The sequence below is a fragment of the Borostomias antarcticus genome (genome assembly GCF_949987555.1).
Source record: "Borostomias antarcticus genome assembly, chromosome: 3".
In the NCBI taxonomy this organism is placed as follows: domain Eukaryota; kingdom Metazoa; phylum Chordata; class Actinopteri; order Stomiiformes; family Stomiidae; genus Borostomias; species Borostomias antarcticus.
In genome coordinates, this window is record NC_140236.1 from 3719501 (window position 1) to 3731218 (window position 11718).

Below are 11718 nucleotides of genomic sequence, written 5' to 3' on the forward strand. Positions count from 1 at the left end.
TATCTATCTATCTATCTATCTATCTATCTATCTATCTATCTATCTATCTATCTATCTATCTATCTATCTGTCTGTCTGTCTGTCTGTCTGTCTGTCTGTCTGTCTGTCTGTCTGTCTATCTAATCTATCTATTTGTTCACCAATCAGGGCTCAATCACAGCTACAGAGCCGTGGGCACTCTTTCTTCCAAACAAACGAATGGGTACCCTATATTTTACGGCCACAAGGGGCAGCAGTTGTATTTGTTTTTAGAAGCAGCTACATATACATGCTACAGTCCCATGAACAGTCCCAACAAAGCAAAGCACAACTTACAAAGACGCCAGATAGGAGGACACTAAACCACTAAAACAGTCCAAATATGTCATGCACCTGATTAATTAGATTGAAGAATTGTATCAGATAAAGAATAATACATCTGCGTCGGTCGAGCTTGAGCCAATGTAAACTCCGTGAAAGCTACTGAACGCTCAACCCAGGGGGTGTTTTTTTTTTTTTCTTCTTTTCTTTTACTTGACACTTCATCGGGTGGTGCCTCCGAAGCAGCTCAACGGGGTTGATATCATGCTAACGAAGGTTTTTCACTCAGAAATGCATATAATCAGTTGATTCAGTTGATGTGGCAGTGGATCACAGTAGGATCTGGCCTTGTTGTGGACATAGGTGGCATACCACTTGGTGAGATCGTTTTCCAATCTTAACTGTTGTGGTTATTATAACGTAACTAGCCAACATGCTGTCTAGAATAACGCCATTTCAGTGATACTAGCTAGCTGGATCGTGGATGTATTGAGCTAGATCAGTGGCACGATTTCATGTTAGCTACGTTTGCTAGTTTAGCATATTCAGTAACGTTAGTTAGCTAGCTAACGTTATATGCTAACTGCTTGAAACGCAATACCAGAAACGCATACGTAGCTAGCTAGTGCTAGTTAGCTACCCTGTTTTTTTCATTTTACTACTGTACAATTTTGTTAACCTGCTAAACTAACACGTGGGAAAGCTATTTAGCTAACGCAACCTAGCTACTGTATCGTTACTTAGTGTTAACTGGCTAAATACGTTTAGCAAAAATATCATCAGATCAAAAACTCCAATGCCTCTAATTCACTTTGAACCTTTGTGTACTATTGTTTCCTATGGGTTGGCCCAAACTGCTAGATGTCTAGTGTTCACTGCACAGTGCAATGGAAAGCTACGAATATGACTAGCTCTCCTCACTCAGTGTTGACATGGTATACACGTGGTGTGGACTTTCCACCCTAGAATATCTGAATTTCTCTTTTGTGTTATTACAGGTGACAGTGCGCACCAGTAGCTACCTTAATAATGCTGGACACCCTACTGGACTGACGCTCAGGCTGAAGATGGACTGACAAACTACAAGTCACCTCTCACACAGGTCCTTCTGTGTTTCTACCTGCTGGACCCCGGTGGGTCCTCAGTGACTGGGCACCATGATGGCCAATGGGCGGCCCGCAAGGCACTCCATATGGCGCCTCCTATCACCCTTCCGGAATCGGCAGGAGCGTGTGGTGCTGGCACGCAGCGAGAGTCATTCGGGTGAGCGGGTGCTGAAGATCACAATCACAGAGACCACGGTGATCGAGGCAGACTCGGGAGTGTGGAACTCCCGCTCTGTGTCGTACTTGGGCCTGTGGTACTTCTTCAGCTTCTGTACACTTTTCCTCAACAAGTACATCCTGTCACTGCTGGAAGGGGAACCGAGCATGTTGGGTAAGGGCCCTCCTTGTTACATCTCCCTACCTCCTTCTCATATTGTATTTGAGAGCAAGGTAAAAGGGAAGAGATCTCAGATTTCCTCTCTGAGATCTTGTCCACCAGCGCCATTTTGAGAAGAGGGTGGGGAGAGGCTTGGGTAGGTATAAAAATAGGCAAGATGGAACTTGCTGGGCCTATCCCTTATAACAGTTTGTTACATTAGACGCCCTAAAATACCCAATGGAGTATGTCAATTAGTATATAATACTTAATTCAGGCCAAGGAATCATGTATTAATTGTATGAATAATATGTTTGCAGGTGCTGTCCAAATGCTCTCCACAACAGTCATAGGCTGCATCAAGATGTATGTGCCTTGCTGCTTTTACCAGCACAAGACCAGGGTGGAGTACCCTCCCAACTTCCTCATGATAATGTTGTTCGTAGGAATGATGAGGTGAGTCTATACACTTGCCTTTCACTAATGTTCAGACAAAGCCAATGGGCCAATAGGTAAAGCAATTTATAATATTCTATACAGTTTGTACCCAGCAAGCAATTTTACTACTACTAGACGTTTAACAGTCTATCGTAGTCCCTGACGTCTAGGCTAAATCTCGGCTATATTTGGGCTGTTAGAGCAATACTCATACTGTAGATGTCTACCATAGCCCAAGTAGGCTAGCCTCGCCCCACATTAGACGTTCAATAGCCATGTACCATAGCCCAATAGTTAGATGTCCAGGTGTGTTGCACCGACAGCCCAAATATAGCTGTGTTTTAGTCTAGACTTCCAGAGTCATTCAATAGTCATCTACAGTAAATGTGAATGAATGTATCCAAACAAATTCAATATATATAATTTACAAAAACAATAAAACAGGAACATTTTAAACAACTTAACATAGCCTACTGTATTAGCCTAAACATAATAGCTACATATTACAAAAACAGTGTTTGTTAAACATTTTAAACAAATTAGACTAACATTAAAACATGATGGCCTACATGAACAATCCCTGTAAACATGGTCTTACTGTTAACGAAAAAAACTTAACACTGCAAAGTAGGCGACTTAACAGTGTTTCGGCAAACTTTTCAAAGCCAAGAGTAGCATTGCAGGTTGGATATCACAGCATGTAATAGTGCATCATGGTTTGTATTGCATAATATACTCTCCCGGCCAATCAAAAACAATGGAAAAGGCTAATTCCCATTAAATCTAGTCATGCTGTGTACACAAACACTTCATATTGTGGCAATCTCATTATCCCATATAAACCCACTACGACTGCGATCATTAGGCTACATCCACAATGGCACAATGGTTATTGAGCAAACAATTTAATACAAAGTTGTGGGTTTAAAACTGCATGCGCAATTGATAACTGCTACACTATTTTGTTTGTCCAATTTCAGTCTTTCTAAGAGCTGAACATAACCAGACAGCATGTGTCCAAGGACCTCCAGCAGACCCTCAGTAGACTTGGAGTGGTCTGCATCCACCATTTATCACAGTGGCAGGCGTTCTCTGTCTTCAGCCTTGGGCTGTACTAGGAACGGGAGATGTTAATTGTTAGGTTCGATATAGCGTTCAAAATCTATTACCTGAGGCCACTAGCTTTTCACTGTAAACCACTAGACCTTTTATTATGAATGCATCCATACCCTTTTTTAGCTATAAGAAATAGACCTCTGGATTTGGGACTCGTTATCAGGTATGAGTGTAACATCTAGCTCTTCCTACGTCTTGACCAATGACAGGCATTCTTATAAAGGCCGAGTAGGCGTACAAGTTAGGGGTGGAGCTGGAGAGAGAGGCCTCGTGGAGCCAGGAGGAGTGGGAGGAGCCATGGCGAGGAGGGGGAGGGGCCAGGGGGAGGGTTTGTTGGCTGGAGCTGTGGAGCACAAGGAGCCGCCGCTGCCGCCAGCCGAATGGTCATGGGACGATGACATCACAGACGGTTGTACCGAGAAAGAGGAAAAACATGGAACCTGATAGCATTCATATCACTTCCTGTTAATGGGACAGTGTGACGCCAAACACAATCAGTGAATGTAAACATTGTACATTGCAGATAACTAGCTGACTTGCGTTGAGAGGCAGGGATCTGGCGGATGTAGCTCGCTGATGGCGGTCAGTGCCGGAGTTTTCAGTTAGTTTTATTGTCACTGGTAAGGTACATACAAGTGAAAATCTTTGGCTGGGAAGCTTCATCATTAAAACCATTTAGACCATTTAAAAAGCATTAAACTATAATAAAATATATGATAAAATCAGTAATTACTAAAAATAGTGATATAATTAAATGATAGAAATACATAGTAATCAATATAAACAGTAGGGATAAGAGATAAAAGCTACACATTCCTTCCATTTAGCAGTCTAATTGCCTGGGGAGAAAAACCTGTTCCTTAGCCTGCTGGTACGAGCTTTGCAGGTCTTGTAGCCCTTTCTCTTTGGGAGCGCAGAGGGGAGAACAGGCTTTTGTGGGGGGGGGGGGGGGGGGGGGGTCTTTGATGATCCTGAGGGGAGGGATCCTGCCGGACCTGACTTGCTGGACTGCTGACTTGCTGGACTGCTGACCCTGACTGACTGAGTCCTTCTTGGACTTCAGAGAGGCACCAACAGGATGCTCTTAAAAGCAAGATAGAATGCATTGAGCGTTAAAGGAGAAGCATAATGTCGTAAGTCAGCAGTTGGTGGTCCGGCGAGCCAAGTGGAATTCATAATTTATCCGCATGTATGAGTCTAGATCCACGGAAGAATTTTGAGGTTAAGTGATGGAAATGAGTGGGGATTGAGTGTAGTGTTCCCAAGAGAGAAACAGATAAAAAAAAAGGCTATTCACGCAAAACATACAAGCACCTCAGGGTCTCTCCTGGCTCAGAATGGGTCTTTGGGGGGGGATGCACACACAAAAAATCCTCTATGCAGGAAACCCAGCACACATGCCTTGTTCCTCCAGGCGAGCGCTGTGGACCAGGGCCCGGTTCTTGGTGCTGCTCATCAAGTTAGTCAGCCTCTCCCGGCAGGGCCTCTCCCTCGGCCTCTCCCTCAGCCTCTCCCTCAGCTTCTCCCTCAGCCTCTCAGCCCCTCCCTCAGCCTCTCCCTCAGCTTCTCTCTCAGCCTCTCAGCCCCTCCCTCAGCCTCTCCCTCAGCTTCTCCCTCAGCCTCTCAGCCCCTCCCTCAGCCTCTCCGTCAGCCTCTCCCTCAGCCCCTCCCTCAGCCTCTCTCTCAGCCTCTCCCTCAGATTATCCCTTAGCCTCTCCCTTAGCCTCTCCCTTAGCCCCTCCCTCAGCCCCTCCCTCAGCCTCTCCCTCAGCCTCTCCCAGTAGCAGACCCAGCCCTGCAGCAGCCTCACCGCCACGCAGGGCCCTACGCAGCCCCACACTCCAATCCAATCCAACTTTATTTATAGAGCCCTTTTAAAACAACAAGAGTTGACCAAAGAGCTTTCCATTTCAATCAATACAAAAAAACACAGTAGACAACACAATGGGATAATAGAAGCATAATGAAAGATAATAAAGAGCTACTCTGATACTTAGTATTAAAACGCCAGGGAAAAGAAACGTGTTTTTAGGCGGGACTTAAACACTGGAAGCCTTAAACACGGGAAGCGTTCCCATGGCAGCTGCACATAGGGTGGAGGTAGAGTCGAGGATTACTTCATGACACTTTGTCATATGTGTTGGAAAGATCATGTTTTTTTACCCGGTCAGGTCCCAGGTGGGAGGGGAACCAACACCTAGCAACAGTCAACACCTGGCAACAGTCAATCACTGACTTTATTCAGCCCCACATAGCGTGAAATAATTCTTGAGCTACCTGTGTCCTGAAAGAGCAACAGCCACTGTAGATGAAAGGCAAGGGACCAGGCCTACTATAATGTACGTGTTTCAACTTGTAGTGCCTTAGTATACTGCGGAGGGTTAGCTGCTGTACATAAAACATGCAGGTGTTACTGTTGAGGGCGTCACAATTCTCCAAATCCACGATAGCTTTCAGTCAAGTGACGTCACCTTCAGCTTCACATGCCATCTCTGGCCTTCTTAAAAGCCATATTATATTATACTGTATATCCCAGCAAATGAAGCCTACTCGCTAGCAAGCTAACAGGATGTTATATTCAGGTGATGGTGTTACTAGCATAGTCAGGAAATGCACTTTTCTAGGCCTCACTTCCTTCCAGCAACTTATCACAGCATTTGCAAAGTGAGAAAAGCATGTCTTCAAACTTCATTCATGGGTTTATGGCACTGCATCAAAATTCACCCATTAATATTATACCTGTGCAAAAATAAATACTTTTTCATATTTGCAGATGTTAATGAATGAATTGTATGACAGTAAAACATAATGCAAATTATGGATAGGCTGGAATCAGGCCAAATCAGGCTACATGTCACTAGCCATCTAATTGAGAGCTAAATCGTGTCAATGAAATGATACCTTGTGTTCAATGCAAATTATGGTGATCTTAATAATTTGGATATCTATCTCACCAGCTCCGTAGGCAAAAACTAAGGAAAATGTTTTGGCTAGCAGTTGGTAGAATTCGGGGCTAGGCATAGACCAGGTCAAATCACCTCGCTGGAAGGGCTAATATTCAGGATAGATGCAGGTCATAACCGTCTAATTCGAGCTAAATCATAGCCTATGTCAATGAAATGATAATACTTTGTATTTATTATTTACATTGCAAATTATGGCGATATTAATAGTATGGATATCTATCCCACAAGCTGCGTAGGCACAAACAATTATGAACCAGTTTGGGCTAGAGTCGGCTATAAAAGACCCGGTCGAATTGAGAGCTTAATCGTGGCTACACATAGACCATGTCAAATAAATTAAACGAAAAACCTTTTAACCACACGTTGACGTTGCTTACATGATGGAATATCATACATCTCACAAGCTGCGTCAGCAAAAATTAATTCTAACCAGCTTTCAAGATTTTCTGGCTACAAGAGGGTTACGCCTAGACGACTCGATCTGGGATTATAGCCAGCCGACACGTCTAAATGACGACTTTTCCTTGCAGGGTATCAGGTGTCAGCTACTGCAGTCACTCGATGTTTTCTTACTCTGGTGGATGTGGTGATGATGCATGTTTCATGGATTACAATGATAATGGGTAGATCCATTCATAACAATGGCTATTCAGATGGTTACTTGGCCCCGTTTTTATTAACAAGATGGTTTGTCCTTACATCAGGAGAAATACTAGTCTAACACAAATGTCAAAACCGCACATTTTAGGGAAGTGAAACGCTGCCAAGTAAAATACAACAGTGTGAGCTCAGCATGCGTCTAGCTTGGAAGATATTTAGGGTATGAGTGACAAACAGCCTTTGTTTAGCTGTTGCGGGGGTGAGTTGAGGGGTATAGCTTTTGTCTTCGAACGCAACCCATCTTTCCTGTTCCGTAGGTTCACTACCGTGGTGCTGGGCCTGGTGAGCCTGAAGAACGTGGCGGTGTCCTTCGCCGAGACGGTGAAGAGCTCTGCGCCCATCTTCACTGTGATCATGTCTAGACTCATCCTTGGGGAATACACAGGTGAAGCTCACAGAACAGTCCACACCCGGGCGGGCTGGGTTCCATTTCCTTTGTCCCGGCCCCTGACTGTCTTGCTTCGTTCCAATTCCAGATATTTCTGTATCAGAAATATGCTCATCATGATGCCTGCAATTATCTGTCTCCTTGAGTAAATATTTAGTGAAACTACTGAACCGCTTGTTGAACTATGACTTACAGAGGGTTGACTCACTGCTTTCTGATGGAAAGTATTTCAGTGTCAGCTGGGTACACTGCTATTTTATGGTGTTATATACCTGATACCAGATATGACTATTTGAAACCTAGGTCAAAGTGTCTTGTTCAGCAGATTCTGCATGTGCATTTAGCTGTGTGTGTTGTGTGTCTTGTGTGCGCGTGTGTGTGCGTGTGTGTGTGTGTGTGAATACTCTAGGTCTGTGGGTGAACTTGTCTCTGTTCCCTGTCATGGTTGGCCTGGCATTCTGCACAGCCTCAGAGGTCAGCTTCAACATGCTGGGCTTCTCTGCAGCCCTCTCCACCAACGTCATGGACTGGTATAAGACACACACACACACACACACACACACACACACACACCGACCGTGCGGGCCTCTCTCTCTCTCTCTCTCTCTCTCTCTCTCTCTCTCACGCTCTCTCTCTCTCTCTCACGCACACACACACACCGACCGTGCGGGTCTCTCTCTCTCTCTCTCTCTCTCTCTCTCTCTCTCTCTCTCTCTCTCACGCACACACACACACACACACACACACACCAACCATGCGGGCCTCTCTCTCTCTTTCTCTCTCTTTCACGCACACACACACACACACACACACACACACACACACACACACACACCAACCATGCGGGCCTCTCTCTCTCTCTCTCTCTCTCTCTCTCTCTCTCTCTCTCTCTCACACACACACAATAGCACAATACCCCTGTGTCAAATTTCACCAGCTGTGAATGACACTACACTCTTATTCTATGTCTTCTCAGTTTACAGAATGTATTCTCCAAAAAACTACTGAGTGGGGACACATACAAATTCAGGTACATGCATGTTTTTGTTTTCCTCATCGGTGTGTTACCTAACAGCAGGGCTTAAAATGAACACCTGCCACTGGCCAAATGCAGGTAAAATTTCCAATTGGCGACTAGATTTCGGAAGGCTATGTGGAAAAAAAAAAAAAAAAACTTGGCCGGTAGATTTTTTCATCTACAGTCCCCCTTGGCAGGTGACTCGCCGTGAGCCAAAAAGTTAATTTTCACCCCTGTGTGGGCCTATTCCATATAAGGGTCTAAGGTACAGTTATTAGTGATAAGGTTGTGCAGTGATACATTAGTGAAGATTATGAGTTTGCATTTGATGGGGGTAGTCAGTTTTTCTGTGTTGGGTGTAATTCGTTGCACATTAGATATGGTTTCGTTTAATTTCCTGAAAGTGAATACGTGTTTGTGTACAATGCTCAGCCCTCCAGAACTCCAGTTCTACACCAGTGCCGCTGCCGTCGTCATGCTCATACCTGCCTGGGTCTTCCTCATGGTCAGTCCAATATTCTGCACTGCAGTGTCTTATTGACTGTCTATATTGTGTATACTAGTACAGTGCTTACTGAATGCTAAATGTATGTCGGTGTAGCCTCCAGTGCTTCATTAATTGGAATTGGTTTAATGAGCTAGTTCCCAGAGCACAACCTAATCCTTGAGCTAAATGCAGAACTCCTTTGAACATAGCGAAACATTGTTTCGACACACTGAGGGGATTTCATCAGGGGGGTCGGATTTGACATCGGTATAATCCCACGCATCCTTAGGACATTCCAGTGATTGGGAAGAGTGGGCGGGGCTTCAGCTTCAATCAGGACGTAGTGGTGCTGCTGTTGTTCGACGGGGCCCTCTTCCATCTCCAGAGTGTCACCGCCTACGCGCTCATGGGCCGCATCTCCCCAGTCACGTTCAGGTAGGAGACGGTGTCGTCGGCATACAGCCTGAGAAACTCACACATCATCTCCAGGAGGATTGTCCTTGACATTTGACATAACCACGGGCTTAAGAGTTTTCTGGTGAAGCGTGAAAGTGTGCATGACTCCTAAATGTAAGATTTCGGGAGGGTTCAAAACTGCGACTAAAGTACCTCAACTAAAAAAAGTTGGTATGACCAGTGCTACCAGTGGAAAATGCTAGTTTTGAACCCTGGGTTTCGGGTGTCCAGTAAAAGGGATTGTGGAAGAAGCAGAGAACTGGCACTCATGGAATAAATAGTAACTATATATTTCACAGGCAAACGGATAATTGATATGCTGATGATGGCTTAATATCGAATCGTGTCGGGTCGCTTATTAAATATATTAATAAAACATCTTCTAAAACTATTGTTTCTATTTTTGCTCCATCTTTACCCCCAACAGTGTTGCGAGCACCGTGAAGCACGCCATGTCCATCTGGCTGAGCATCATCGTGTTCAGTAACCAGATCACCGTGCTCAGCGCCATCGGCACAGTCCTGGTGGTCATCGGCGTGCTGCTTTACAACAAAGCCAAGCAGTTCCAGAGGTGCACCCTGCAGGCAATGGCTGCAGAGCAGGACCAGAAACCGCTCACGCAGGACCACGACATTAAAGCGTCCCAGTCCTAGAGTCCTCAGGAGACCAAGACGAGACAGCGGGTCGGCAAACTAAAGGGGAAGTGGGCAGAAGTCATGGTTCTCTCCTCAACTGTGACACTGTAACCAGGACGACGCCGACATAACAACTGGAGCACATTTGTTCTAGCATTCCAAATCTGAGACATCAGCGTTCCCCAGAGATGGGGATCACTCAGTAGGAATGAACTCTGGGGCTTCACTTGCATGTCATTGCATATCTTGACACACTCGCTGTCTCCAATGTGAACTTGCCTTTGCTGATGGTTTTTGTATGGGCTAGTGTTTGATTAAGGTTGGTGTGTTTGGACACTGGCCAAGCCTGTGGAACTCAACTCGCCTCTTCAAAGTTCACTATTTTCCTCAAGTACTGTTCTTTCATAATGTTATATGGTAAAATGAAAAGGGTAAACTCAGGATTTCTCTCTTTTGTTGATGGGAACTCGATGCAAACCTAGTTTATATTTTCATACTTGCCTTCACACATCTTCATACAATTTTTTCCAAGATGTTTGGTTATGGGAAGAACTGCACAACATCCAAACTCCTGAAACCTTTAGAGCACTTAAGAATGCTTACTTGAGCCATGCTGAACCAAAAGTAGTCATGGTGCCAGTTATGGTTCATCTCGTTTCTTTTTTTTTTTTCCTCTTTTTTCTTTTTCTTTTTTTTTTAACCTTACTAAAGCTCAGTTTTTACTCAGTGCTTTTCAAAGCAGCTTGTGACATATGTCACAATGCCACTGTCTTCTGGGAAAGCAAAAGCATAATGCTTCAACTTGTCTTAAGATCCACCATGCATCCTCTAGTTTTGTTTTTCGTTTGATCTTTATTGTCTTGCATGGAATCTGAAAAGGTCCTTCACGTAAGGGACTCTTATGGATTGTGTCGATATTTTTTCCACAACCCTGTCTTATTTTCATCCAATGCCACAAGCAACCCTGCTGAGTAGCTTGAGCATGTGACTGTAAAAGGGAATTCCACTATGAGGTGCTAATTATCTAACTTATCTTCTTTAATTCATTGCAGAGACTGAATTGTTTGCCTTTCTTTACATTCCATAAATGTGTCTTTGTATTCATCCCACATATTGCTGAATGTTTAAATTATTCCGACTGAAACGTCTCTTCTCCAACATTTGCATATTCTTAGTGTGTACTGAACACTGTTTTTTGCATTCTGTTTCTCTTGTTGAATCTCCAAAGACTTGTGACTAAGATAATTCTCCAGAGTCACCGTGTTTTTACAGTATCTCCATTTACAATCTTTTTTTTAATTATATAATCACTTAATTAATTATCAATTAATTGCAATCCCATACTGAATTCTGCCTGGTTAACCCGATGGGGTGATTAATGATTTTCAGGGAGAAACAAATTGCTAAATGATTGCTCTCTGATCCATAACATTAACCAGTGAAAAACACAAGTGATCAAGTGTCTTGTCTGTATAAACAATTTTTATAAAATAATTTTGTTATTGATGAAAATGTCATGACTCAACATCTCCCTTGGTTAGATGGGCTTAAAGAAAACTGACTTCTCTTTGTAAGAGGACCACGTGTGTCTGTCCATTTGCTTTGAGTACTTGAATTCTTCTGTGCCACTTGCACAACAATTGTGCCTACTAGGGCTTTTCTTTATTCATGTTCTTGCCAAAATGTGCTTTACTGATGGTTCAGTGTTTGAGACTACTGTGATCATGGTTATATATTTTGGATTTTGTTCACCCAAAAGAGGTGAATCTCACAGAGCATAGAAAAACAAGTTTGTGTACATCGAGGAGCCTAGTTTACTACCCGTGGTTTAG

The 11718-nt window shown here is 43.8% G+C and overlaps 1 protein-coding gene across 1 annotated transcript; it reads left to right on the top strand.

Annotated features, from left to right (window-relative positions):
- The first annotated feature begins 545 nt into the window (after positions 1-545).
- LOC311307048 (solute carrier family 35 member E2A) lies at positions 546-11363 on the top strand. The gene is made up of 9 exons (XM_084435792.1): positions 546-678; positions 1299-1737; positions 2043-2178; positions 7160-7287; positions 7700-7820; positions 8267-8320; positions 8741-8813; positions 9085-9230; positions 9679-11363. The coding sequence occupies exons 2-9, from the start codon at positions 1458-1460 to the stop codon at positions 9902-9904; spliced, it is 1164 nt and encodes a 387-aa protein (XP_084291918.1). The 5' UTR covers positions 546-678; positions 1299-1457; the 3' UTR covers positions 9905-11363.
- Positions 11364-11718: the final 355 nt, after the last annotated feature.

Coding starts and splice junctions, on each gene's coding strand:
- LOC311307048 (XM_084435792.1), top strand. CDS start 1,458: ATGATGGCCAATGGGCGGCCCGCAAGGCACTCCATATGGCGCCTCCTA. Junction 2,179..7,159: donor TTGTTCGTAGGAATGATGAG/GTGAGTCTATAC, acceptor CCTGTTCCGTAG/GTTCACTACCGTGGTGCTGG. Junction 8,321..8,740: donor GGGGACACATACAAATTCAG/GTACATGCATGT, acceptor TACAATGCTCAG/CCCTCCAGAACTCCAGTTCT.